Source organism: Micromys minutus (genome assembly GCF_963924665.1).
Source record: "Micromys minutus genome assembly, chromosome: 22".
In the NCBI taxonomy this organism is placed as follows: Eukaryota; Metazoa; Chordata; class Mammalia; order Rodentia; family Muridae; genus Micromys; species Micromys minutus.
In genome coordinates this window covers 6,204,170-6,231,951 of record NC_137957.1, presented here as the reverse complement: position 1 = coordinate 6,231,951, position 27,782 = coordinate 6,204,170, and the positions used below count along the sequence as shown (strand labels likewise).

Below are 27,782 nucleotides of genomic sequence, written 5' to 3'. Positions count from 1 at the left end.
TTTGCATATATCATCTTAACAGTTGGCTGTTTTTGTTTTTTGAGGCAGGGTTTCTGTGTAGCTCTGACTTGACTATCTTGGAGCTTGCTCTGTAGACTAGGCTGGCCTCAAACTCAGAGATCTGCCTGTTTCTGCATCTAAGAGTGCTGGGATTAATTTAAAGGCCATCCCCAGGACCCGTTGTTGAAAACAAAGTTTCAGCTGGTGTTGCAGAGAGGATGATTCCAGCACATAGACTGCGGCTGGCCGGCATGACTATACAAAGACCCTGTCAAATACAAGTACTTGAATGGTTCCTCCCTCCAACTACTAAAGCACCGATGCCACTTTGTGGAGTTAGCACCTCCTGTAGCTCAGATGGACCTCACCTTTCAGGTGCTGGGAATGCTAGGTGTGTGCCATACACCTGACTCGACCTTCGAGTTCTCTTCACTGCACAGCTGGAGGGACTGAAGCTGTGCTAACCTGACAAAGGTGCACAGCTGAGGATTCGGACTGGCCTGGGAATTAAGGGCTGCCTGACACCGGCCCACTGAACATCCTTTCTCACTCAGAACTCTTGTACCTACACCTAGCCTCCTACGTTTTCATTTTCTGTGTTCCAGCCTTTTAGACTATGGCAGATGGGAGGGCTTCAAGCAGCAATAACACATCTAGGCAGAAATGTTTTTTGTTGGGGTAGAAGCTACTTGGTCAAAGTTAATTCAGTAAACTTTCTTTTTTGGAAATGTGGTCTTGCTAAACTACTATTTAGCTGGCAAGTGTCACCATATCCAGCTGTTTTTCCTTTTTAAGATTTATTTTGGGGCTGAAGAGATGGTTCAGTGGTTAAGAGCACTGATTGCTAAAATAAATATTTTTTAAAAAGATTTCTTCTGTATGTATGGGCCATGTATTTGTGCCATGTGTGTACCTGGTACCTATGAAGGCCAGAAGACATCAGCTACCCTGGACCTGGGGTTATGAATGACCGTGAGCTGCCATGTAGGTGCTAGTTACTGACTGAACCCAGACCTCTACAAGCACAAGTGTTCTAAACCACCGAGCCATCTCCCAATATCATTTTACTTTTGAATCTTAAGGTTATGGCTCCAATTTAGAAACTTATATACAAAACGAGTCCTAGAAAAATGCAAAAATACCGCCTATTGTTTCCAAAAGTTCAGATATGCCATTCCTGTCTCATTTCAACTGTGGTTCAAGAGATCCAGACTACACCAACACCGGGAAAAATATAACAGTCACATTTGGTAAATCATCTGTTTTGTTTTTTTTTTAAAGATTTATTTATTATGTAAGAACACTGTCACTGTCTTCAGACACACCAGAAGAGGGCATCAGATCCCATTACAGATGGTTGTGAGCCACCATGTGGTTGCTGGGGGGTTTGAACTCAGGACCTCTGGAAGAGCAGTCAGTGCTCTTAACCACTGAGTCATCTCTCCAGTCCCTACAATATATTTTTTTCTTAAAGATTTGTTGACTTTTACTTGTATCAGCGTATTCCTGCATGCACGTATGTGTGTACACCATTTGTGTGCCTGGTGCTCTCAGAGGCTAGGCGAGGGCTATAGAATTCGCTGGAATTGGAGTTACACAGTTGTGAGCTGCTCTGTGGGTGTTTGGAACTGAACTTGGGTTCTCTGCAAGAACAGCAAGTGCTTTTAATCCCCGAGCCATTTCTCCAAGGCTCAATACCCATGCACACAGGCAAGCACCCTTCATCTACGTGACTTAAGCACTGAGAAGAAAGCAGCTCCCAATCCCTTACACACACACACACACACACACACACACACACAAATAAAATAGGGTTATTTTCCAGACTGGTTCTTCAGTTGTTTAGAGGTGCCAAAATGGAGGGGAAGGGTGCTTGAGGTGTCATGTATTTCTCTGGGCCCTTTCTTTAGTTTCAAGTAGACAAACAGTAAAAACAAAACAACAGTCCAGTGCACTTTCTTTTTTCCATTTTTACTTACATTAAATACATCGATAAATCAGCAGTTGCATTCTGTTACCACGATTGTTATGTTAGGAGAGTGAAAGAAAGGCAAACACTTTCTTAGGAAAAGAAATGTAAAGGCAAAAAAGATGAGCCCTCACCCTAAAAACTGATCAAAAGAAAAAGGTGATGGGAAGGGTGGGGAGAGAACAGAGCCCCTCACTCAACAGCGCTCAAACGAAGGCAGAAGAGCTGGCAGGAGGAGAGGGGAGGCAGCAGATAGGCCCAGGAACTAAGGCCAACACTGTTCCGAAGAGAGGAAGGGAGGAAGGGGAAAGCCTAGGGAAATGGTTTCCCAGCCCCAAGGCAATAAAACATCTTCACTTTTGCAGAGAAGGATTAAGTTTCTAAGAGACTTGGAGAGCTTCACTCAGTCTCCACTTCAAAAAGGATGTGCCTGGGTGTTTTGTAGATGAACAGGTTCTAGGAAAGTAAAAGTGTTTCAGGGCCATGAGAACTAAGGCTGCCCCTGGAAAAGGTGAGTCCTAAGTGGAAGAACCTAAGTTGGGTCCTTCAGAATCTTGGCTTCATAGATTCCTCAGCTGGAATACAAATCAGTCTTTAAGCCAAAGGTCTTTCCCTTCTTCTGCAAATTTCCCCCAAACTCTGGCTAAAATATCAAGTTCCCTCTTGCTCCCATAGACACCCTCAAACGTCTAATGTGGTACGTAGAGAGGCCAGAGACCTGATGACACAAGGCAGTTGTGAGGCACCCTCATTTCTGGTTGCCTGCCATCGGACAAGTGGTCTCCGTGGTAGGAGCCCCTAGTGGTACATGGATTAAGAGTAAGTTGGGGGGGGGATGAAGGAGAAATTAAACCCAAGATATTAATGAAGGGGAGAAGAGGGCTAATGGGAACCAGGAGGCAGACAAGACTGTACAGAGAATAAAGACTTATACGTATTTACAGGGAAGTAGAAAAGACATGGTAAGACATAGCAAATTGAATGTGAACCCTGGGAAACAAGAACACTCCTTTTGCCTGACCTTTCTTTGATCCACTACCATGGCCCATGCTATTGTGAGGCCATTCCCCAGTTGCTCGGACAAACCTATACCCAAGAATAGAGGTATGAATCAGTCAGAGGAAGCTAGCAGTGGAGACTGGGTGCGAGTGGCTGCCACTGCTACTGTCTTCTATAGGGTCTCTCCAAACCTCATTCACTGTAGATTCCATTTAATTAAAAAGGTTGAAAGATAGGTAAATCAATCAAAACCCCCCAAAAACATGTATCTTGACTGAACTACCTTCAATTAAAGTGCAAACGGCAGGGGCATGGTGTCTGGGGCTAAGGCCATCTCAAGGCCAGAGTAGGGGAAATGCCTATGTATACATAGGCCTCAGAGGACGGTATCAGAACCTCCTCCAATTAGATCACAGCAGAGCTAAAGGTGCAGGCAACCAGTGAAGATTCTTTGGAGCACTCTGAGGTCCAGTCCCCACACTCGAGTGGGGTTACTGGATGGGGGCAGGGGGAGAACAGCCTTGGGACGAGTTCCAGAGCCACAGACGACACTGCTCCTCACCTCCACCTTTGTCCTGTCACCCAATAAACTCCCATTCAGTGCTGCGAGCTTGCCTCCCTGTTCTCACTCCTACCTAGGAACACCCTCCACAAGTCCAACTGATTGGTGCCGCAGTGTCTCATAGACAAGAAACTCTTACCAGATAAATAAAATGAAAAGGAAATGTTTCCTTACTCCCTCCTGCTCTGAGCTTTACTCTCCCAGCAAGGTCTTTAATGTAACTAAAAGTATACTCCTCTCTTCTCAGTACCTTCATCACCTTGTGAAGAGGAGGAAACAGGATCTAGAAGAGGGAGTGCTGAGTGGTGGGAGAGGGTGACAGGAGACAAAAGTCCTCTCTGAAACACTGGGGAAAACAGAGGGGATGAGGGGAGGGACAAGGACGGGACAATGAGGAGGTCACTGTCTTGCACCTAGAACACGAAGTGAAGAAAGTTTGTTTTGGAAGGAAGGTCCTGGGGAGATTTGACCCCAAACCCCAAAGTAGGGCATAGTAGTGGCAACAGCTGCCTGGTGTTGGTTGCTGAAGCATTAAAAAGTGCCATGACGGAGCTGTCAGGAGGCAGCCCGTGGGAGCCAGGGCCCAGTGTGCTGTTACCATAGGGGCTGTGTGCTGAGGGGTGGGGATGGAGGTTATTTCTTAGCTCTCGTGCTAACTCCATACATAGTTGCTGCTAGCCACCCCCTCAGTTGCTACAACACTGGCTCTTGTTCTGCTGGGACTGCTCATGAAGATCCACGCCCCGACTTCGGCCTGCTGCACCCCCCAGATTCTGGGGTTCACTCTTTGGCAACTTCTTTGCTAAAAATAAAACAGAACAAAGCATGGCAGATTTTACTCATATATACTTCCCACCTCAAACAAGAAGACTATTGAGAGGGAATAAGAGAGATTAAAATCATGATGTGAAGAGCTCACCTCACTCAACACAGGGAGCTAAAGCTGCCACCAAAGGATGAAGATTTTTTTTTTCTTCTGATGATTCTAGGGACTAAAGCCACTGTCAAGCCCCTGACTTTGGTTTCTCTCTGTAGTTCAGATTAGCTTCAAACTCCTGTTCCTTTGTTCTAAGCCTCCTGAATGGTAGGATTGCAAGTGTACACCACTACTCCACTCAATTTTTTGGTTTTCTTTCATTTTTTCCTGAGACAGGGTCTATTTATCCAGGAATTCATTATATTGACCAGGCTGGCCTTGAACTCATAAGACAGCCATTGGCCTCTGCTGCCCAAGTTGCAACAAAGGTTTGGGGCCATTACAACATGAGGAAATGTATTAAAGGGTCACAACATTAGGAAGGTTGAGAACCACTGGCCTAGACTTCTTACTTAGTGCAGTTAGTTTCAGATTTGTAGCAATCCTGTTTTGGCCCCCCAAGTGCTGAGTAAGCATGTAGTGCCAAGCCTAACTTTAGGCTTAAGTTGTTCTTGTTTTGCTTCTTGGCAGTGCTGGGCCTTTCATCTCCTATGCGATATTCTACAACTGTACTACATCTCCAGTCACACCTACAGTCACTTCTAAAACCACCCATCCTTGGTTTGGGTTAATGACAGCTTTACCTACAAGGAGACAGAAGGCTTACCTATTGCCAGGAAGAGATCATTCACGTTCATAGCAGTCTTAGCCGAAGTCTCCATAAATAATAAGCTGTTGTCATCTGCATATGCCTGAGCCTCCTAAAAGGGATGAAAGTAGCACTGCTTTTATATTCCCATGTAGTACTCTAGAGTAGAGTGAAGGAATATTTTATGCTCTCTCCTCTTAATGCCCTTTTATACAAGGACCCTGGTATATAAAATATATATTATGGCCCTGGACCCATATATAGTAATGACTCCCCTCAACATTAACCCATGTCCACTAAACTCAACACTGATGTTAAGAATCTGTGTGTGTACATATACTCAGATATGCACACATGTATAGGCCAGAGGTTGACTTTGGGTATCTTCCTTAATTGCAGTTTATCTCATTTTTTTTCTTTTCAATTTATTGTATGTAGGAGGAATGGCGCAGCCACCTCTGTATAAACATTGGCCTCTCCTGAAGGTGAACTTAACTGAGGACTGCCCGAGACACCAAGGATTGGTTGCTGGTGCAGACAATGCCAGCCAATGGAGAACTGCTGTTTAGAAGAGATGCTTTTTTGGACCAATGGGGTGTGGGTGAAGGGTATTAAAGGAGCTTGCTGTCCCATTTCTCACCTGCTCCCAGAGTATGAGTCTGTGCCATTGATTCTGTACCACGTCACCTCCAACCCCCAAGGGCAAGTAGGGTCAGGCAGGGAGCAGTCCAGGGCACAGACAATTGTACATGTGTACACATGTGTATGTGTGTGCATGCTTATACATACAGGCCTGAATGCCATGGTATGCTGATGGAGGTCAGAGTTAATGATGAGGCTGGTTCTCTCCTTCCATTTTTATGTAGATTCCTCCAGGCTTGCACCTTGACCTGTAGATATCTTACTAGCTCCCACCTTATTGCCTTTTAAGACAACATCTCTCACTGAACTTGAAATTCCCTGTTTTAGCTAGAGTGGCTAGCCAGTAAGCCCCAGAGATAGTCCTGTCTCCACACCCCCAGCACCGAGACTGCAGGGAGGGGCAACCCACCATGCCTTTTTAATGTGAGTGCTGGGAATCCCTAAGTCTTCAGACTTGCCATACAATACTTTACAACTGGAACCACTTCCCCAGGCAAGGAATCTTAATTTGTGAAGCAGGGTAAACTGATGTGAGTCTGTGGGTTATGGCATGTCAATACTTCCTTACCTCAGAATTAGCTATTTCCTGCTTCCTGTTTCACCCTGGTACCCTACAACCCTCTGATGTGGAACTTTCCTCCTCTAGAATCCGTTTGTTGCCATTTGGCCACACTGTTGCTAGATTTAATCTGGTGTACAACCAGGGAATGAGACAATGAAAGCCTCACATAAAACTTTCAGGAGACTAAGGTCCCACATACATACAGAGTGAGCATGCTAGGGAGGGATTCTGTAGGCCATCTTACTTCATACTCCACCATGCGCTTGTTGGCCAGGTCAGCCTTGTTCCCTGCCAAGGCGATGACAATGCTAGGGCTGGCTTGCCGCTGTAGTTCCTTTACCCATGTCTTTGCACGGGCAAACGTTTCCTGGGAAAACATGAAAGAGAATGGACCAGAATGAGTGCTAATCCACAATCACCACCTTCTCAGGCTGACAACTCTCTTTCTCCTGTGCCTTTCCCTGAACTCATAGGTCTATGACAATCAGCGTCCTCTGGCTTAGTGTTTGAAGGCATGGTTGGTACTATTTAAGAACCTGTTTCCTCTCCCCAACTAATTTAATTTCTATGAAGCTCGATGAACAGATTTCGTAGCCCACTTACCTGATTAGTAATATCATAGACCACGATGGCAGCCTGGGCACCCCTGTAGTACATGGGGGCTAAACTGTGGTATCGCTCCTGCCCAGCAGTGTCCCAGATCTCAAACTTGACTGTTGTGTCATCTAGACACACGGACTGGGTGAGGAAGGCCGCTATGAATGAGAAAATGAACAAGTTGTAGTGGGACGACGGATAGGAAGATCTCACTCCCCCCACATTACCTCTGCACATCCACAGACCAGCTACCAAGGCCCATCAGCTACAGGTTTACTGTTCTTTCTTCATGTTAACATTGGAACGGCCTCTCAATACAGGCAGGAGGCTCAGGAGTCCAAGGTCATACTTGGCTACTTTGCAAGTTTAAAGCCAGGCTGGCCCAAATGAACCCTTGGATTTATTTGTTCATTTTTTAACTTAATTAAGAGTCTCAGAGCTGTGTGGTGAAGGCACACTCCTTTAATCCCAGCACTAGGAGGCAGAGGTAGGTGGATCTCTTAAGTTTGAGGGTAACCTGGTCTACATTGTAAGTTCCAGGATAGCCAGGGCCACATAAAGAAAGTATCAGACAGAAGTCACGTCAAGAAGTAGGAGAGCAGAGTTGGCTTGGCAGTCAAGTGCACTTGTTGCTTTGGCAGAGTTTGATTCCAAGCACCTACATGGCAGCTCATATGTAATTCATCTTCCAAGGGATCCAATATCCTCTTCTAACCTAGCAAGTACCAGACACACACAGCGCACAAATATACAAATGGGCAAATTATTCATATATACAAAATAATAAATCTATAACCATAAAAAGCATTCAAACAGACAAAAAGAATTACAAGGAGCCAGGGATGGTAGTTTGTGTCTTTAATCCCAACACTAGGGAGGTAGAGGCAAGTAGATCTCTGGAGATGGCTCAGTGGTTAAGAACACTGGTTCTTACAGAGGACCAAGTTCTGTTGCCAGCACCCACATGGTAGTTCACAAGCACCTATCACTCCAAATCCAGAGGATCTGATGTGCTCTGCAAGCACTAGGCACACATATGGTATGCATACACACATGCAGGCAAATATTCACACACACACACACACACACAAATAAATCTCTTTAAAACGTTGAATAAAGGGCTTGAGAGATGGCACAGAGAGATGGTTAAGAGCACTGACTGTTACAACAGAACCTGGGCTCAATCCCAGCACCCCCATGGCAGCTCACAACAGTCTGTAACTCCAGTTCCAGGGGATCCAACACCCTCACAGTCATAACACATAAAAATACAAATTATAAAAAGTTAAATAAGTAATAAAACCAGTAACTTTTAAAAATAAGACTTTCAGGGCCCAAGACACCTGTACTTCTAGCACTTGGGAGGTGAGGGAGGAGGGTCGGGAAGACAAGACCATTCTTGCTATCCCAGTCTAGGCTACTTGAGTCCCCATCTCAAACAAACAAACAAACCAACCCCACAGAATTTTACGCCTGATGGCAGGCACTAGAAAAACACACATCCAAGGTGCCCATGTGGAGGTCAGAGAACAACTCTGAGCAGCTGCATCTTTCCTTCCACCTCTCTATGGAGTCTGGGACCAAACTCAAGTTCTCATGTTTCTTGCAAATCAAATAAAATCACACCTTTATTTCTAAGCCATCTTCTTCACCCATATTTTCTTCAATTTATCATTTTTTCCCAGTAAAATGATAAATAAAAAAAAAAAAGATTTACTAAGATTTGTGTGCTTATGTGTGGTTATATCATGTGAAGCCAGGAAAGGTGTTGAGATCCCCTGGTTTGTCTTCTGGGATTATAGGTAGTTGTGAGCAGCCCACCTTGTGTGGACACTAGGAATTCAGGTCCTCTAAGAGAACAGCAGGCTCCCTTCAGCACTGCGCCGTCTCTCCAGCAGCCCCAATACAGACCTGAGCATGGTCACTAAGTGAGAGCACTTACTCAAGAGCAGCTGCACACAGGGTGGGGGTGGGGTTATCGAGAGAGTCGTCTGATTACACATTTGATTATGAATCACTGCTCCAAAAAAACCAAGATTTTGGTGGGACAGTGCTGTGCACTGAACACAGGCCTTTTGCATACTAAACAAGTGCCCTACCCACTGAGTTGTCATCCTGGTCCTTTGCTGTTTAGTCAGGATCTGGTGTGTAATGGAGACTGATCTGAGCTCACTCTGCAGCACATAGCTTTGAACCTAGATCCTCATACCTTCAAATACTAACAAGCTAACATTACCAGCCCATGTCAATGGGCCTGAACATTTTATTTAAAAATTTTTTATTTTTAATTATGTATATATGTATTTTTTAAAATTACAAGTATTGTGTGGGTAGTCAGATTCCCCCAAGCTGGAGCCACCTGAGGCTTGCTCAGAACCAAACTTGTGTGTATGGGTCTCTTCAAGACCAGTGTTTTTAACTTCTTAGTCATCTCTCCAGTCTCTGAGGGTCAGCCTTGGGCTGGCCCAGACCTGAAGCAGTCCATCCCCCTGCCTTAGCTTCCAGGGTGTTCCCATGTTCAGGAAGGAACCACCTCACTCTGCTCTAAAACAGGGTATCTCTGTTGCCCTGGCTGTCCTGGAATTCATTTTGTAGACCAGGTTGGCCTCAAACAGAGATCCTCCCCCCCAACTCCCTCCCACTCCTGAGTGCTGGGATTAAAGGTATGCTCAGCCTGATTCTGTTTCTGTTTTTTAATTGTGTCAGGGCTTCACATAGGCCAGGCTGGCCTCAAACTCTGTATTGTTAAGATGGCCTTGAATGCCTAAGCTTCCTGCAGTTTCCATTTCTGAGATAAAAAAAATGTGTCCTGAGAGCCAGTTTTAAAATTAAGTTTCAGATGTTCCTTTCAAGTCCTACTAAGTGCTGCACTCACCTCCAATGGTACTTTCCTGGTATTCATGGAACTGTCCTTTAACAAAACGTAACACCAGGCTAGACTTCCCCACCGCAGACTCTCCCAGCAGGACCAATTTGAACTGGCATATTTTGCTGGCCTGGGGCTGCCCATTGGGCCTGGCTGTACTTCTGCTAGTCATAGCCAGGTTATCAAAGTAGGAGAAGGTAGAGGGAGGGGAATGCCACAAAGCGGCAAAGGGGGGGAGGGGAAGGGGAGGGACTTCCAGGCCTCAATAGTCCTGTAAGAAAAAAAATAGATAAAAATTAGACAGTTCCCTTGAAAATGCATTTTAAAAAGATTTATTTATTATATACACTGTAGCTGTCTTCAGACACACCAGAAGAGGGCATCAGATTCCATTACAGATGATTGTGAGCTACCATGTGTTGCTGGGATTTGAACTCAGGGCCTCTAGAAAAACAGTCAGTGCTCTTAACCACTGAGCCATCTCTCCAGCCTGAAATTGCATCTTTTAAAAAACATATTTTGTTTGTTTTGTTTTATAAGATGGTCTAAAAACTGTGGTATATAGTCCAGATTGGCCTTAAATCCGGGACAATTTTTCTGCCTCAACCTCCAAAGTGCTAGGATTAGAGGCAAGAACCACCAAGCTCAATAAGGTTTCTTTAACAGGACCTATATAGATCAGTGACTTGAATTCCTAATCCATCTGCCTTCACCCACTCTCACTGAAGTGCTGGAACTGCAGGTCCACATGTAATGTATGCCAAGTTTATTTTGGTTTTCTAAGCCAAAGTCTTATCGCATAGTAGTGGCTGGCCTGAACTCACCATGTAGACCAGGCTAGCCCTGAAATTACTGTGGTCTCCCTGCCTCTTCTACCTCTGAGTGCTGTGGTTACAGGTGTGCACAATCACTTTGTAGAAGAACAGAATCTCATTTTCCTGTTTCTAAAACTTAGAGCTGGTAATTAATTATACAACACTTCTGATAAGATCCTACACAGCTGAACTTCAGTGAGGGTAGTAGACAACAAAATAGGAACTGGTTCTGGGCAAGTGTGGTGATGTGTATCTGCAATCCCAGCATTCAGGAGGCCGAGGCAGGAGGATCCATCATTATCGTAAGGCCCACCCTGCTCCCTATCACCTCTTCACACAAAGAGCTGCATCTACAGTGAAGGCTGTTCTAGCAGAGGGACTAGCAAGGGAGCTGAAATGGAGACTGAAAAAGGAGCCTTCAATCCCCACCAGGTCTTCAAAGTTTTCCCAGAACCACAGCAAATGTTAGCTGGCCTGTCCAACCACAGGTACCCCAGTATGCAACTGCTGGTTTTTTTCTCCTCCTCTTATTGTTTGACTGGGTGGTTCTGAAGATTTCCACAAGCTAGGCAGGCAAGTATGTTACTTCTGAGCTATAGTTAACATTTACATATACTAATTATTACTATTTCCTACAAAGCAGCCAAGATATGAAAACAGATACATAGAAATGAAGGGGAGGGTACAAAGGACTAGCAGAGGGTTGGAGAGGAGTATGTGAGATGTACTGACAAATGACTGTGCCCTGTGCACTCTACACCAACAGTCCTAATAATCCTGGCCTACAGGATCATTAAAGTTTATGTGTGTGGAGGTCAGAAGACAAATTTCCAGAGTTTGTTCTCTCCTCCTACTACATGGATTCCAGGGATTGAACTCAGGTTGCCTGGCCCTGGACAAGTATCTTAACCTGTTATACCATCTCGCTACCCTCCCACTTCTGTCCTAGGTGTGATGCTGAACATTTAGGAGGCAGATACAGGTAACTCTCTGGAGTTTAAGACCAGGCTGGTCTACATAGCAAGTTCCAAACTAGTTTAGCTTCTAGATGTATAAATATGTACATCTATATGGACACATACCATACACAATTGTACAAGCAATTTGAAAACTATTACTGCAAATCAGAATTAATTTGCTTCTTAACCAACTATGCAGTCTTCCTCACACTGGGCTGTAGAGCAATTCTGACCTTGAAGTCAGAAGGTGAAGCTGTCTCTGGCTGGCCTATAGTTAATTTTTGTAGATTAGGCAATACACGATTAGACAAGGAGAGGAAACAGAAGAGGAGGAGTCAGAGGAGAAGGAGGGGAGGACAGAACAGGAACCAAGGCAAGTGAGAGGGATTTCTTAGGAGGGGAATAGAGAGTGTAGTGGTAAATCTGCCCAAAATAGAGTGCAGTTTGTTTTCCTAATTACTGAGTCGTGTTTTCATTAAATGGGTTTATTTGGGTTAAAGAGGAAAATGCAACAAATTGGCAATTGGGTTGAAAAACACATTGCAACAAGTTTTCAGTGCTACTGAAGAACTTTCAGATGCTTAGGTGAGAACTTAATATAGAGAGAGCATCCCAGGGGCCAGAAGAGCCCTCAACCTTGCTACTAAAATTATAGAGCACTGTAGCGTAGCCCAGGCTGCCCGGCCTCAGGCTCCTGAGTGCTGGCCTTTACAAGCGTTCCCAGCTGACTTTTTTAAGCTAAGAGTTAACAATAGGCAAATGACCCACTTAAAAAAAAAAAAAGTAACAGTGACCTGGCTGTAGCCTCCAGGGTTGATTTGGCAGTGACTGGCTAGCTGGGTGTTACCTTCCTTCTACACAGTTAAAGGTTGTCCCTTCTGAGGAACAAGCAGCCTTCCAGGAGAGACAGTCAAGGGTACGAGCTGCCTGCGAGAACCTCCAAACAGGCTCTCAAGGTCTCAGAGGCTAGAAAGCAAAGCCAAAGCACAGCAGCAGGTGTCATCATCACCACCTTCATACCCGAGGCCAAAAGATTTAATTTCCTAACGGGCAGCTGAGCAGGGCCGTACAGAGAGTTCAAGGCCAACGTGGTGAGAGAGAGAACCTCTCCAAACAAAGCTGAGTGTAGTGATGCCTATCTACAATCACAACACTCCGGAGGCAGAGCAAGAGCATCACCACAAATGTAAAAAGGCAGGGTGCGATGGCACCACCCAGATCACTGCTTTTTTTTTTTTTTTTAAAGTGGATCATTTGCCCCATAACTTGCTACAATTCAGTACAAATCTATGTAAAACTTCTAGAGCTCTCATGTCAGTAAACAGAGTTCCCAGTACATGGCCACTACATCGTGCCCAGTCTGAAATGTCAGCCTTGTAAAGTCAGCTAAGAGCCATATGTCAAAAATACTCCATTTCTACTTTACAGGTGAGAAAACCGAGGCTCATAAAATTAACTTCTCAGGCATTAACCAGCTTAACAGTATTTCCGTCCCTTTTTTAATCACTGTGCTTGCTTTTCCTTCCTTCCTTCCTTCTTTTCTTTTGGCTGTGGCTGTGGTCCTAGATTGGTCTTCAACTCAAACTCCATTTGCTCTGCCTTCCGTGCTGGGATTACAGACATGCGTCACCCCACTGGGCCTCCCTCCACTGTATGTTTTACACATGGAGACAAGACAGTCTTATACTGGTGGTGATCCTCTTGTTTTATCTGCTCAGATGCTGGGATTAGAGGTAAACCACTACACCCAGCCTACAGTACTGTGTTGTTGAAGACACGGTTTCTCTACACAGCCTTGGCTGGCCTGGAAGTCCTATTATAGACCAGGCTGGCTTCAGACTCAGATCTGCCTGCCTCTGCCTCCTGAATGATGGGAGCAAAGGTGCCCACACCAGCTCTTACTGACTTGTGTGCAAGCCCATGATGACTAGAGGACCCTGAGATGAGGCTCAGCATTGTCCATTGCGTTTTCTGAGACAGCGTCTGTTGCTGGCTTCCCACTTCTGCTAGACTGGAAGGATGGGAAGTGAGAGATAAATCTGTTTATCTCCACACCTCTCCAGTACTGGGATTACAAATGTGTGCTAGGTCCCCCTCCCCACGAGTTTTAGACATCAAAATCAGGTCTTCAAAAGCATGTTTCCCACTGAGTTATCTCCCCAGCCCCTCCACTGTACTTCTCAGAGAATCAGGAATGCTTAACTCTGGTGAGGATACCAAAAAAACAAATCTGGGGGTGCACTAAATGGTCTTCTGTTTCCGTCCAGCTTCAGTGCTTGCTTTGGAACTGGAAACTTTTCTAACTGAAAGTCAGGAAAGCAGGCCTTCCTAGGATCTATTCTCATACTGGTCCGACAGGACTACCATTACTCCTCTGTAGCAGGCCTTAAATAAGCCCTGCCTAGATATGTGGCAAAAGGGAAACTGTGGCAATTTGTAGGTCTTGGTGAGTTTTGGGACTGAGAGTTGCACTACTTAGCTAAGCTCTTTAACTGCTTCAATATTATCTAGTGAGTCACTGGCTTAAGGGCTCCATCTCCTCCACACTCCCTAGTCTCTCACCACTTATCAGCATGGCGGTGCTGACTCCCTGCTATTGACTTGGGAAAGATTACAGCACCTTTCTTAATTTGTCTGCCTAGAAAATCCCAAACTTAAAGGGCTGAGTATAAATGTCACCTGTGAAACTACATAATTATCTTTTTACTATAGTAAAATTTATCACTGCTCTAGACTCCCCCAAAAAGCTAATTAAGACAAGACTGAAGGGCCAGAGAGATGGGACTAGAAAGTGAGTTCCAGGACAGCCAGGGACTCGGACATTCATCTAGCATAGTGACAAATACCTTTCTTTACCTGCAGAACTATTTCCCCAGCCCAGCAACATGGTGTTTCTATCATGTGTTTAACACACTGAGTTATATTCATTTTCTCTGCTAAGCCTTCTCAAAAGGTGGGATTTTTTTTTTATAGTACAGAATAGAGTTTATTCAGGTCATGGGAGAGTTAAGAGAGTGGTAGAGGCAGAGAGAGAGAGAGAGAGAGAGAGAGAGAGAAGAGGAGTAGGGAGTAGAGGCTGGCCATGAGCACGTGGGGGGGGGAGGGAAGAGGAGGGGTAGGGGTGGGAGAGCAAGGCTGCAAGAACACAAGAGCAAGAGCAAAAGGTGGGATTTTAAGAAACTTAATTATAAACCTTCAGTTAATTAGTTGTTAATCAAGTGTTCCTGAAATCCTTCCCAATCTACTCCTCCCTGGATAGAGCTCAGTTCAGCTTAGGGAGCTCTAGACAGACTTCAGAACAGTTCTCTTTCGATGGAGGGACCCCACCCATATGGCACTGTTGTAATTCACATGGGCCAACTGTTCTTCCTGTCACCCGTTAGTATGTCCCACATGGCCTAATCACACTGTCTCTAATACTGAGGCAACTCCTAGTACCTAAAAACAAGCCTCTCTGAGGTTTTAGGGGATGTTAAGCAGGTTTTCTTTGTTTGCTGTGACAGGGCTTCTCTGTGTAACAGCCCGGGCTGTCCTGGAACTCTCTTTGTTGTCAAAGCTGCCTTGAATTCACAGAGATCCAACTGCCTCCTGAGCTCTGGAATTAAAGGCATGCAACACCACACCTGGCAACCTTTTTTTTTTTTTTTAAGCTTTAGGTCATTACCCCTGGCCTTGAGAAAGAAGTTTAGAAATGAAGGTCACACCGTAGCCAGGAATACTTTCCTCACCTGGGTGACTCCTTTATCAGTTACCGTTCAGTGAATGACTAAGTCTTTCCTGAAACTTTCTTGGGAAGTATATTATATATGGTTTTGTGGCATCCTTCCTCTCAGAGAGCCATTGCATTTCAAGCCCACTGTTTCACACTTCAATTGCATTTGTCTTCACACATACTAGGCAAGTAGCGTCACTGACCCCCTTCCCTGAAATGTCTCAGGGTTAGGAAGGTGTTCGTTGCTTCTCCTACCCTATCTACGGCTTCTTCTCAGAAGCCAGATATATTAACACACAGACAAGCAAACCACAAAGGAATAATTCTTGCACTAAAGCAAAGTAAGAAGATACAGGGTATGATTTTAAGGACACTAAGAAACCCTCTTCTCCCAATACACTACTGTAACTCCAGCCTATGTATGACATTGTACATTGCTAAGTCTCCTCTTTGGCTCCCTAAATATGCAGCAGCCTTTGGTAAATTTGGGAAACAGTATTTAAGTCACTATGAATAATTTACATCTTAAATTTTAGCAATTCCAGATACAACCTCCATTCTCATTCTCTTTGAACTTAGGATCTAGTAAATGTTAATCATATGCAATCCTAGACCCCAGATTTAAAAAAAAAAAATTATTTGGGCAGTAGTGTTTGGGATAGTGTCTGCTATGTAGCTTAGCCTGGCCTTGAACACTGCTGCTTCAGCCTCCTGAATGCTGGAATCAAAGGCAGGTTCCATCATGCCCAGCTTCCAAATCCTTTCTTGCAAATAGGTTTTAAGGAGAAGATAGAAACAAAACAAAACAAAACCAAAAAGAAAACTCACAAAGAACACAGAATAAGACAGGATATGATCCAGATTTAAAGATGGCAAAGAGGGGACTGGAGAGATGGCTCACTGGTTAAGAGCACTGACTGTTTTTCCAGAGGTCCTGAGTTCAAATCCCAGCAACCACATGGTGGCTCACAACCATCTGTAACAAGATCTGATGCCCTCTTCTGGTGTGTCTGAAGACAATGACAGTGTACTTATAATCAATCTTTAAAAAAAAAAAAAGATGGCAAAAATTAAAGAGGATGAGCACACATATACACTCCCCAGCAGCTTTCTCCAGGACTAGCTGTTAGGTGAGAAAAGCTGGGGGGGGGTGTTGAACTGAGGTTTTTGCTGGACACCGTGCAATGAACATATTAGAGGGCTTCAAAAAGTCAAAAAAGTAAAAGTTCAAAACCAGAGAAATATGGGAACTTTTGGGTCACTATACCAAGTACAAGACCCTCTTCTGAAATTGTTGCTATCCCTTAAGATAAGGATGAGAGTCAAGTACTGTGAAAATGTGAACAAAGATGGGGTTTCTGATTCTTCATCCTAGTGAACAATGAATTATTTCCCTTAATGTTTCTTTCTTGCCCATGACAACGTTTTTGCTCCTGCATTTGGGCAGTTTCTAGGCCACCCGGTGCATGGCTGCGTAAGTGTACATGGAAGAAGGCAAATGACAGCTCAAAGGACAGCTCTGTTTGTTCTGAATCTGATGAAGACAAGATGAACTGCAAAAGGAACACAATAAATAACAGTATCACCGAAGAGAATCTGTGTAGACACACGAGAAAACCTGTCTTGCTTGGGTTTTTCTCATGTGCTCAGCAAATGATGGTCTAATTTTTCCCCCACAGTATTCTCTCGTTTAGTCTTATTTAATATTTCTAACTGTCCTAAATGAAATAAGCTATGTGTAGAAGGACTCGGATTCTCAGATTTTACATATTTCTGTACAGCTTAAACACTTTAACATATGTATTACTTTGGTAATTGAGAAATGCAGTAATACAAGTTATCAAGATGGCTGAGAGGCAGGTTAAGCTCAGTGCTCTTGCAGAGACTGGTGTTCGATTTCCAGCACCCACATGGTAGCTCATAATTGTCCTTAACTCCAGTTCCAGGGATTCTAATACCTTTTCTGAGGGACCCCACATGCATGTGGTACATATGCATACACTATGCAGTAAGAAAAAAGAATAAATCCAGTGATATAGAAAGGAAGGAGGAGGCAGAACCCTAAGGAAGGTACCAATAGGGTTCAATCTATAGAAAACGTGACAGGTCAGCAAAGCCTTCCGTGTGTGTGTGTGTGTGTGTGTGTGTGTGTGTGTGTGTGTGTGTGTGTGAGTGTGTGTGTAGAGGACTCCCATTTGTGTGATATTAATAAATCCATCTTCTAGGCTGCCAAGCCTGAGTACTGAACACCCACAAGTTGTCCTCTGACCTCCACCCATGCATTGTAGCTCACGCAGGTATACAGGTGCACACACACACACACACACACACACACACACACTAAATTTAAAGACGTCTTCATTTTCTATAATCCGTCTTTTAAATACCTCAGGGTTTGACCTAACTAGCCAGCCTTCTGGTAGGTAACTTCTCAACTCTTTTCCAAATCCCTTCAGGGATATCACCTCACAGTTCCTGGCTCGGAGACCTCCGTTAACTGTCTAGGAAATGCTCAAGTGCAAGTCTCCCAGAAGTTTCGATAAACATGGTCCATTTTTTTTTTAATGGTTGGGGCTTGGTTTGCCCCTTTCCATGCAGATGACAGAGTTCCTCAATTCTAGGTAAAAGTTAAGAGTAGTCACCACAAACTGCGTTATGAAGTGGGAAAGACTGAGCAAAGCACTCCCAAATTTTCTTAGTTCTCTCAAAGCACATGAATAGGAAAAACAACGAATACGGTAACAAAAAGGAAAGAGGAGCGCAGTCAAGACCAGGTATTAGGCCAGAGTAAACTAAAGTGTAGGGGGCCGAGCTTGGAGCTACCAGGAGCCATGGAAAACATAATTTTACCTTTGTCTCCATTCTCTACTCCTGAAGTACCCCTAAAACTTCAAATCACCACACCCAAGCAGTAAAGGAACAAAAGAGAAAGGAACTTCCAAGATACAGAGCCTCCCTTCACCATCATCCCAGAAGTTCTCATAACTGATACCAGGCCCTGCCTATTACTTCCTTCTACTTTGGTCTTCTAGACCAGTAATGCATTCTTCATTTACTTCTCTGAGACAAAATCCCTCTCGGCAACACCAGTGTACCCCTAGTTCCTCTTTCAACAGTCACTTTCCCTGAAAAGAAGGCCTCTCATTCGGCAAAGAACCCCGACAGTGGACGTCTCTAGAGACCCAGCCTCGGCTACCCTCGGGGCTGGGCGTAGCGCTGTCCCCCTCCACACCTCCTGCCAAATGGGCTGGCTTCCCCTCCCTCATTGCCTAGCCTCCGACCCCAGCTCCTCCCTCCTCACCGCGGAGCTCAGAGCCCCGAGGCCGGCCCTGGTCCTCACCGGCTCCGAGTCCCCGCGCCCGGCACCCCCGAGCGGCCACAGCCAGAACCCAGCCGCCTCCCAACTAGAGGCTCGGCTCCCAGCCCTGCCGATCACCTCCTCGGCGCCCACTAGGCCTGCGGGACAGCCCCTTCTGCCCTCTCCAGGAGGCTCTCGAGCCCTGGCGTCGGCCCGACCCGCCTCTGCCGCAGGCAAGGCTGCGCTCCTCTCGGGACCTCCGCCTCTGCCCTTGTGGGCTCCATCAGCTCGGTACCTGGGGCTCCGTCTCCCCCGTCGGGCCCAAGCCTGTGTGGAACAGACAAACAGCTGCAGCTCAACCAAACTCCGGCCCCCTTCGCCTCCTCCTTCTCGCCGGGGCGGGGGCTCCAGCCAATCGCAAGATCACCCGCCTACCGTGGTGGGTGGGCTATGTGGGCATCCACCCGCCAATCCTCTGGAGAGAGGCGGGCTTTGAGGTACTGTCACCAACTAGTACAAGTGAGAGACTGGACTGGCGAGGCCGCAAACCAATACCGAAACGAGAAACCTTGAAGATTGATGGGGTGAGTAGCCATTAAAGAGAGAGCTTCTGGGAAAGGGGGCAGTGCAGCGCTGACGGGCAGGTGTGTCAGCCAATAAAACCTCGACACCCGTGACTTCCCTCCCCCGCCTTTTGACTCGTAAACATCTAATCAGGTGAGTGAAGAAGGCGGGTCAAAAGGAAATTTTAACCAGTACTGGGAAATTTCCGAATTTGACAGGCAGGCAAGGCTAGCGCTAAAGAAGCCCTAGGAAGGCTTCTGGTCGGGTGTGGTGTGGCAATCCTAATCTCAGCACTGTGGATTGAGGTGTAGGCGGTTCTAGGTCATCCTCTACTAGTGAGTTTGAAACTAGCCTGGACTGCTCAGTTTAACAAAATCTCAGTTTAAGGAGGGGTGGGGGGGACTGGGCTTGGTGGCCCACATATTTAATCCTAGCAATCAGGAGTTCCGTGCCAACCTGGTCCACAAAGTTCCAAGCTATATAGCCAAACATAAATAAATAAATAAGCCAGCATTAACCTTCTCTCTTCTCTCCTTGGCCTGAATTACTCTGGTATCCTGCTTTCTCTGTCAAATTAAGAAAGTAAAGACCCGAAACCAGGGAATTTAAAGAACCTTATCTTGTAAACTCTTTTTAGTGGAGCATTTGAGAGCAGGAGTTTTTGGGTGGATTGCCTAATTTTTGATGGTGTAAAACCACGACAACAGAAAGTGGTAGCCTGAAGAAACTTTAGTTTCCTAAATTTTGACATTATTGATATTTTTTGTAAATGTGGGAAAAAAATTTAGACAATTTTACTGAGGGTTTTTTTCGGTACTGAGGATTTAACCTAGGGCCTAGAGAGGCATACTGTTCCTGCAGAAAACCCAAGGCCTGTTCCCAGTTCCACAGGCCCTCTGGCTGCTGGCTGCCCGCTGCTCACAGCTGCCTGTAACTCTAGGAGATGCAACGCCCTCTCCTGGCCTCTGCAGGCACTTCAGACTCACATGTACACACAATTTCAAAACCAAACCAACCAAACAAAATCCTACACAAAATGGTAAAAGTTTACTGGGAAATGGCATGTTGAGATGGACCCCCCCTGAAGCCCATTCAGGTCAAGTGGTTGCTAAGAGAGAAGCTGACACAGTGCTCTGTGTTGGTGTTCCTGCATGAGTAGGGAGAAGCAGGAAGGGAGCTTCGGGACACCCCACCACAGAGGATGGGCAATGGCCTGTATATACAGAGACAAGGTCAACCACCATGAAATCACATACTGCCCTTTTCACATTCAGAATGTCACCCACACCATTCTTTCCAGTAAATAAGTGATAAATATGAAAGAGATTCACTAAACAGCTGAGAATATTTTCTTTTAATGAATTACAAACTAAATTACAAAATATATTAACAGAACACTGGAGGACAAGGGGGTGGGAGAAGAAAATCATAAAAAGAATATTTTCTTTAAACAATTACAAAAATCCCAAAGTGCACATGGCAACAAATCCATCCACACTAACCAAAAAAAAAAAAAAAAAAAAAAACAACAAAACAAAAAAACAAAACAAACCAACAACAAAACCACTAAAATATCCAAACTACTCTAACTTGAAATATAAATATAATTGTTCACTCTTTTATAGAAAATATCCCCCAATGACCTAACCAGGTCAAAGCCTTTAAAAAGTATCAGCATTCTCAAAATGCTCGCTTCCACTCCTAGGGAGTGAGGGGTGACTCTCAGAGGAAGATGGTAATAAGGCCTTCTGACAATGGAAGAACTGAGCTTCCAAAAGGAGGGCTAGAAATCTGGCTCATTGGTGGGGCATTTACTTAGTGAGGGCAAGGTCCTGGGTTCGGCCTCAGCACCAGAAAACAGTAAGATTGCCAAAAAGGGAAATTCAAGTGTCTTTCATCTTGCCCTGTGAACCACACTGAACAGACCAGAGCAAAGCGCAAGCCCTGTGCCCTCCTGGCTCTTCCTGCCGAGGGAAGGTAGACATGGCACTGGAGGGAATCATTTCTCTGTTTCTCCAACTGGGCCTCCTTGATTGCTAGGTCAGGCCAAACACTAAAACTAAGGTACAAACGGCTTAGGTCTATTTTTTAAATCTAATTCATTAAAACGGACCCCTCTTGCCTGGTTCTGAACTGTCCCAACTTAGGCTTCTGCTCATTAGTTTACAAAACATTGGCAGCAGGAGTCTGGGGGTGTTCCCCTCAACGTGGTAACTATGAGACAGTCTTAAGGTTGGGATGGCAAAACAAGACACAGGAGAACTTTCGGTTTTGCTTTGAATACCAATCTTTCTTAGTAATGACTGGCGAGAGGGAGAGAAGCTAGTGGAAGTTGGGTTAAGTGCATCTAATGCCAAAACTTTCCCCTTTTTCACCTAATCCTTCCCTGCACCTCTGAATTCCTAGAACTGGCTGGCCAAGAGAAAAATTCGAGTGCTAAGACAGCCAGAAAACAGAAGGCTGACCTGTGTCCAAAAGGCCCAGGGTCAGGTCAGGCCACAGGTGAAGAGGGCTTTGGGAAGAACATCAGAGTCGAAGGTGGGGCACTGGTTTAGTTACATCCTGGAAGAAAGGGTGAGCCAGGGCTGCTTTGGCTGAAATCCGCTTGTTGGGGTCATAGTGCAGCATTTGCTGGAGAGAGAAATATATTCTGAGTTCAGTGATGTGGCAGTGGACCACACAGACAGCAGGTGTACTCAGGAACTTGGGAACTGGCGTTCTTCTTACCCAGTTCTCATTTCCCTCCTCCCGCATCTGAACCAGCCTACTGATGAAGAGGGAGCAAGGGCTAAGGTACTTCTAGCAGAGCTCAGGGGCTTAGCTTCTCCTCAGAAGGAAAAGCTCTTCTCTGGAGGGTGGGAGAGTGCTTACAGGCATCTATTCCCGGCACTTACCGATAACAAGCTCCGTCCATCCTCATCCAGGGGAGGCACAACTTTGCTAAAATCTTGCCGGGCCCACTTGGGGAAACTTGGCTTATAATCAGGCATAGAGGTAACTCCTGGCCAAACCACCTCATCTGGGGTCCCCAGAGTCCGAAAGATTCGGAAGAGTTGGTCAATCTCAGAATCTCCAGGGAACAGGGCTCGGCGGGTCACCTAAAAATGGGGAAAGAGGAAAGGCAAAACCCACACTGACGTCAGTCCACATTGCTCTTTGTACAAAGGAGGTTCCCATAGGCAGTGAAAGGTCAGCAGGGCCCATGACTCCCCTCCCCAGGGCTGATCATGGGGTCGGTCATACAGAGCTTGAGACAATGAAGTCCCTTATCTGTCTCCTTGCCCCTCCTTCCTTCCCCCAACCGTGGCTTCATAGATCCCCAAGGCTGGGTGGGGCTGGGAGGGGGTGAATGTCTGGGGTGCCACTGACTAGTAGCAAAGGGATCCCAAGCCACTCACGGGGTGTGGGGTAGACACTGCGGCCATCCCCCCTCCTTGTGATGCAGCCACTTCTAGATAGGAGCACAGCGGGCAGAGACTGTGTCTTCCATTTCTTCTGTGCTCCCCACAGCACTTAGCATGGTGCTGGGTACACACTAGGTGCTTAACAAATATTTTTTGATGAATTGAGAGAGGAATATGGGCAGTTGTAAGGTACTGGTGGATAAATTCACATTCTATATGTATATATATATCTAGGCTAATGGTCTCCAAGCCCCCAGGTTCAACCCAAAGGACCATAAAAATATTACTGATCTGTCTATCCACAGTTGCATTAAATAGGATGGGAGGTCCCATGTGAAGCTAGGCTTAAAGGATCCTTCAATCTGAAAAGCCAGAGGTTGAGGGGGTGGGGCATGACCAAGTCTACAAAAATGACAGGCATGGATCAGTTGAACCCGTTTGCCTTTACTAAATTCCTTGTGTCTAAGAACAGGTCTATAGGACAGAGACAAAACAGACTTGTCCAACCCTTAACACTGTGACATGACGTTTCAGCCACAGAGTTCAAGCTCAATTACCATTAAATCAAATTTTAAAAAACCAAAGGTGGGTGCACACCTTTAACTTAGCACTTGGGAGGCAGAGGCAGGTAGATCTTTGAGTTTGAGGCCAGCCTGGTCTATGGAATAAGTTCCAGGACAGCCAGGGATACACAGAGAAACCTTGCCTTGCAAAACGTGTGCGGGTGCACGCGCACACACTTGTGCACACACACACACACACACACACACACACACACACACAAAACCCAAAACATGAAAACAAAACAAAAAACCAAGCAAGCAACCAACCAATCCCAAACCAAACGCAAGCGACAAAACAACAAACCGAAAATCCCTTCCGCCAACAAAACAAAAGCCCACTGTTTTAAATTCGTTTATGATTTTGTGTTAAGGCCACATTCACAGTGATCGTTGGAAGCATGTGGCCTGAGGGCCACCTGTTGTACTAAACGGAACTCATTCTTCCAAATATTTGAGGATTAAAGCTGAAACAGCTGAATGAGTGAAGCCATCAGGGTGGCTCATGCCTGCCAAGTCCATCCCAGGGGCTAGATGCTAACCGTGGAGAGTGGAGCCGACGGAGCAGAAGCTCAAGGATACGAAGCCAGTCCGGGCTACATAGTGAGACTCTCTCAAAACAGAGCAACAGAAACAAAACAAGACAGAACAGCTCAATAGGTACAGGGTGGAGTGAGCTCACTTGGTGGGCAAGAGAGAGATATATACTAGATAAATAAATCTGTTCAGGGATATTCCAAAATTGTAGTTGGTATCAGGGCAACCACCTCTGTAGTGGGGACACCTGAGAGAACCCTGTGATAAAAGGACCATGGTTCCAGGTCAAGAAAATGGGCTTTGCTCTTGGGTATGGGCATAGGTGGGCTGTAGAACCTGGTTAGTCTCCATACCATTTCAGCGAAGATGCAGCCCAGGCTCCAGATATCCACGGCTGTGGAGTAGTATTTGCAGCCCAGAAGAATTTCAGGTGCTCGGTACCACAGGGTCACCACCTGCGGAAGAAGAGGACATCAGGGCTTTACAAGGCAGGGAGGGTCACATACCTTCCAGCTTCTATTTAAAAAGGATTTGACTGTTTTCTTTCTTATTTCAATAACATGCATACATGCACATCTATGTAGGTTTATTTCAATAACATGCATACATGCACATCTATGTAGGTTTATTTCAATAACATGCATACATGCATGTCTATCTAGGTTTATTTCAATAACATGCATATATGCACATCTATGTAGGTTTGTTTCAATAACATGCATACATGCACATCTATGTAGGTTTATTTCAATAACATGCATACATGCACATCTATGTAGGTTTATTTCAATAACATGCATACATGCATGTCTATCTAGGTTTATTTCAATAACATGCATATATGCACATCTATGTAGGTTTCCACAACTATGCAGTGCCCTCAGAAGCCAGAAGAAAGGATCTGATGCCCTGGAGCTGGAGTTCAGGGTGATTTCGAACTGCGGGACATGGGCTCTAAGAACTGAATTCAGGTCATCTGCAAGACCATTATAGGCTCCTAACTGTTGAACCATCTGTCTATCCAGTAATGTATTCAAAATCCTCAGATTTCGGACCTTCCTGGAAAATCTGAGATATTTAAATGACATGGCAACCAGTTTTCCTGGCCTAATATCTAAGTCCGGGCAACTTTGTTGTATGAATTGAGTGCATATTTTAAGACACTTTGGGTGAAAGCTAGAGTGACTGCTTGGCAGTTAAGAGCACTTACTGTTCTTACAGAGGAACCAGGTTCAATTCCCAGCACCTATCTGGCACCTCACTACAATCTATAACTATAGTTTCAGGGGATCAGACACTTTTGACTCCTGTGAGCACCAGGCACGCATGTGGCACAGATACAACATGCAAGCAAAACACGCATACACTTCACATAAATAATTAAAGACCCTTGGGTTGGCCCTCGGAGAGTCCATTTACCAAGGAACTCTTGCCCCAGAATCTTGGTAACTTCTGAATGCTGCCATGAACATCTCCCAAGATTCTTAAGGAAAACCATAAAAGGACTTACCTCATGAGTGTAAGTACGGACAGGGACTCCAAAGGCTCTTGCTAGTCCAAAGTCTGCTAGCTTGATGGACCCCTCTGCATTGATAAGCAGGTTCTGGGGCTTAAGGTCTCGATGCAGGACACGGTGAGAATGGCAGAAAGCTAGGCCCTGGAGTAGCTGGAACAGATAGCTCTGGCAAAGGAGGGAGGGAGGTTTGTTTCCTCATCACAGCCAGCAGATACGACATATCCTTTGCCCTCAAAATTCAATAAAACCTTAACTATATTAGATGAGAAGAACTACACTATCTATACATTTGGGGGAGGGGTCCTTTAATTCTTTAGTTATGTTTTATTTATTTGTGTTTGTTTACTTATGGGAGTGGCATGCCCCTGCCACAGTGCATGTGTGAAAGTCAGAAGACAACTTGCAGGAGCTCATTTTCTTCTTGTGTGGGACCTGGGGATGGAGTTCAGGTTATCAGGTCAGCAGGCTTGGAGGCCGGTGCTTTTACCTGCTGAGCTGTCTTGTCAGCCCTGTTTGTTTTTAAAGGTATTGTCTTCCTGGCCTGGAACTTTGTAGCTTGGCTGTCCTTGCACTCACAGACATCCTCCTGCTTCAGCCTCCCAAGTGTTAGGATTGCAAGCACGAGCCAACACACATTAACTACAACATAACCACATGTTTAATATCCATGTCTGTTTTTTTTTCCTTTTGGATAGTCTCGTATTTACATTTAAGGTGTTATCCCCTTTCTGCCAATACCATCCCAATAGTGATGTCCTATTCAACCTGTCAAGGATATAGACCAGATACTACTCAGTTTTTGTATCCCTTCAATACCAAGCACCCAGCACATTGAAATGTTAAGTGACTGTGTGTTGAGTAGGTATTTGCTGATACATTCAAAGTGCTTCCAGGAGTGAGTGCAGCTCAAAAGCAGACAACAGAGACTCACTGGTTATTTTTCACACAACACAGGGGGGAAGAATTTTTTTTCAAGGAACCCAACTCACTCAATCTCCTTTTTCTGAGTACTATCTGATCCCCTTCCTGCCTGAGCTGCCTAGGTTGATTCACAGGAGCTTAATTTTGATTCTTCTGTCCAGTCTAGAGTTAATGACTAATGAGCAGGAAAGGGGGAGTGTTAAAGTCTGAAGTCTAAAAATAAATCATTACCTGTCTGAATTACCTGCCTCTAGTTTTCCCTAAAACATGTGGGCTGGAATTGAACGGGATTACCTTGATCAGGGGAAGAGGAATGCCCGTGAGAGCAGAGGCATCCATGAATTTCTTGAGGTCCTGGTGCAGAAATTCAAACACCAGATAAAGCTTATTTTCTGTGTGAATCACATCCAGCAACCTGCAAGAGAAGTCCCAGGAGATGAGGGAGAGAAATTCTGAGTCTAAGGAAACAGAATTCATCTTGGTGGTCATCTCTCAGACTAGACTTACTTGACGATATTAGGGTGATTAAGTTCCTTAAGGAGAGAGATCTCTCGGATGGCAGTACTGGGTACACCTTCAGTCTCACTTGGAGAGGTTGGGAAAACACAGACGAGAATTCGGTTACAAACATTATTCTCTCAGAGATACACAACCCCCAACCCCCTTAGGAAGTCAGAAAGGAAAGGTGCTGTCAGGAGTTAATTCCTGGGTAGTCAGGGTGTGGCTTTTAGATATATTTAAGGTCATTGTTTCCTCTTTTTCCAGTGGAAGGTAAGAGGAGCCTCCAGGTAAATAAAAAACAGAGGAAAGGTAATAAGGGAGGGGGTGAGAGTAGCTCCCAGCCTCCCCAGAGGGCCAGCGAGTCTCAACTGCCATTCTTTTGAAAGAGGGTGAGGGTTCTAAGTATGGTGCTGGAGCAGTGAGGAGAGCTCTCCATTCAGAAAGGAGCTTTTCTCTGGTTTCCACATAACCCAACTCCATGAACAGCCCTGGACCCTACCTCGGCTCCCATCTCCCACTTTCTCTTCCCAAGTCTCTCAGCTTGCAGATTTGGGAGCACACCGGGTGGAGCACGACAAAAAAAAAAAACTTTCCCCTGAATTCTAGCCCGGGGAGCGTCTCCTCCGGGAAAGCGTCTACCGTCCGCCAACCCACCGCTCGCTTCAGGAGTCCCTCCCCGCTACCTTCCGGTCCCGGGAGGCTACCCGCCTGTTGGGGTAGGGGGTTGGGGCGGGGGCAGCCAAGATGTCCCGGCAAAGGAGTTCCGGCTCCGGAGGCCACTCACGTGTCGAGCCGGATTTTCTTGAGCGCCACAACTTCTCCCGTCAACTTGTTTTTGGCTTTGTACACCACTCCATACGTGCCCTCTCCAATCTTCTCCACCTTTTGGAAGTTCTCCATGGAGCGCTAGTGAGGCGGCTCAGGCCCCCGGGAGCGGGGCCCGGGAACCCTGACGAAAGCGGGCCCGACACTCGGAGCGGAGGACCTGGGGGCCCCGGTGAGCACCGCAGCCCCAGCTCGGGATGGAACGCAAGGAGAGCTCAGCCCTTGACAATTTGTCCAACTTGAAACAATGTTGCCGCCTCCCCCACTGCTCCAGACGGCCATCAGAGGCCCCGCCCCTCCTTCCCGCGTTTCTCTGGCCCCGCCTCCCGCCCTTCCGATTGGTTTACGTCACGAGGGCGGACCGGACCCCCGCGCTCCCGCCTCAGAGGCCCCGCCCTGGGCGGGCGA

The 27,782-nt window shown here is 45.8% G+C and overlaps 2 protein-coding genes across 4 annotated transcripts; both read right to left on the bottom strand.

Moving 5' to 3' along the window:
- Positions 1-1,964: 1,964 nt before the first annotated feature.
- Positions 1,965-18,943, bottom strand: RAB5B (RAB5B, member RAS oncogene family). Of its 2 annotated transcripts, none has more exons than XM_080935530.1 (6): positions 18,842-18,943; positions 9,772-10,033; positions 6,903-7,054; positions 6,544-6,666; positions 5,114-5,207; positions 1,965-4,332 (listed from the first exon to the last, which is right to left on the bottom strand). In XM_080935530.1, the coding sequence occupies exons 2-6, from the start codon at positions 9,932-9,934 to the stop codon at positions 4,217-4,219; spliced, it is 648 nt and encodes a 215-aa protein (XP_080791656.1). In that variant the 5' UTR covers positions 9,935-10,033; positions 18,842-18,943; the 3' UTR covers positions 1,965-4,216. The 2 variants fall into 2 exon arrangements, with proteins under 2 accessions (XP_080791656.1, XP_080791655.1); XM_080935529.1 differs by having other exon boundaries at positions 18,685-18,881.
- Positions 18,944-20,445: 1,502 nt separating this feature from the next.
- Positions 20,446-27,622, bottom strand: CDK2 (cyclin dependent kinase 2). 2 transcript variants are annotated; one of them, XM_080935156.1, is made up of 8 exons: positions 27,334-27,622; positions 26,556-26,633; positions 26,343-26,463; positions 25,122-25,292; positions 23,965-24,066; positions 22,509-22,652; positions 22,005-22,208; positions 20,446-21,741 (listed from the first exon to the last, which is right to left on the bottom strand). In XM_080935156.1, exons 1-8 carry the CDS (start codon positions 27,447-27,449, stop codon positions 21,637-21,639), a joined length of 1,041 nt encoding a protein of 346 aa, XP_080791282.1. In that variant the 5' UTR covers positions 27,450-27,622; the 3' UTR covers positions 20,446-21,636. The 2 variants fall into 2 exon arrangements, with proteins under 2 accessions (XP_080791282.1, XP_080791281.1); XM_080935155.1 differs by lacking the exon at positions 22,509-22,652.
- Between the last annotated feature and the right edge of the window lie 160 nt (positions 27,623-27,782).

What these genes read in the sequence shown, in the direction of transcription:
- RAB5B (XM_080935530.1), bottom strand. Translation starts at nt 9,934, where the DNA reads ATGACTAGCAGAAGTACAGCCAGGCCCAATGGGCAGCCCCAGGCCAGC. An exon ending in CCAGGAAAGTACCATTGGAG is followed by an intron (nt 7,055 to 9,771) that starts GTGAGTGCAGCA and finishes TCTCATTCATAG; the next exon opens with CGGCCTTCCTCACCCAGTCC. An exon ending in TGATCTCTTCCTGGCAATAG is followed by an intron (nt 4,333 to 5,113) that starts GTAAGCCTTCTG and finishes TTTTATTTTTAG; the next exon opens with CAAAGAAGTTGCCAAAGAGT.
- CDK2 (XM_080935156.1), bottom strand. Translation starts at nt 27,449, where the DNA reads ATGGAGAACTTCCAAAAGGTGGAGAAGATTGGAGAGGGCACGTATGGA. An exon ending in AATCACCCTAATATCGTCAA is followed by an intron (nt 26,464 to 26,555) that starts GTAAGTCTAGTC and finishes CTTCTCTTGCAG; the next exon opens with GTTGCTGGATGTGATTCACA. An exon ending in ATGGACGGAGCTTGTTATCG is followed by an intron (nt 21,742 to 22,004) that starts GTAAGTGCCGGG and finishes TTCTCTCTCCAG; the next exon opens with CAAATGCTGCACTATGACCC.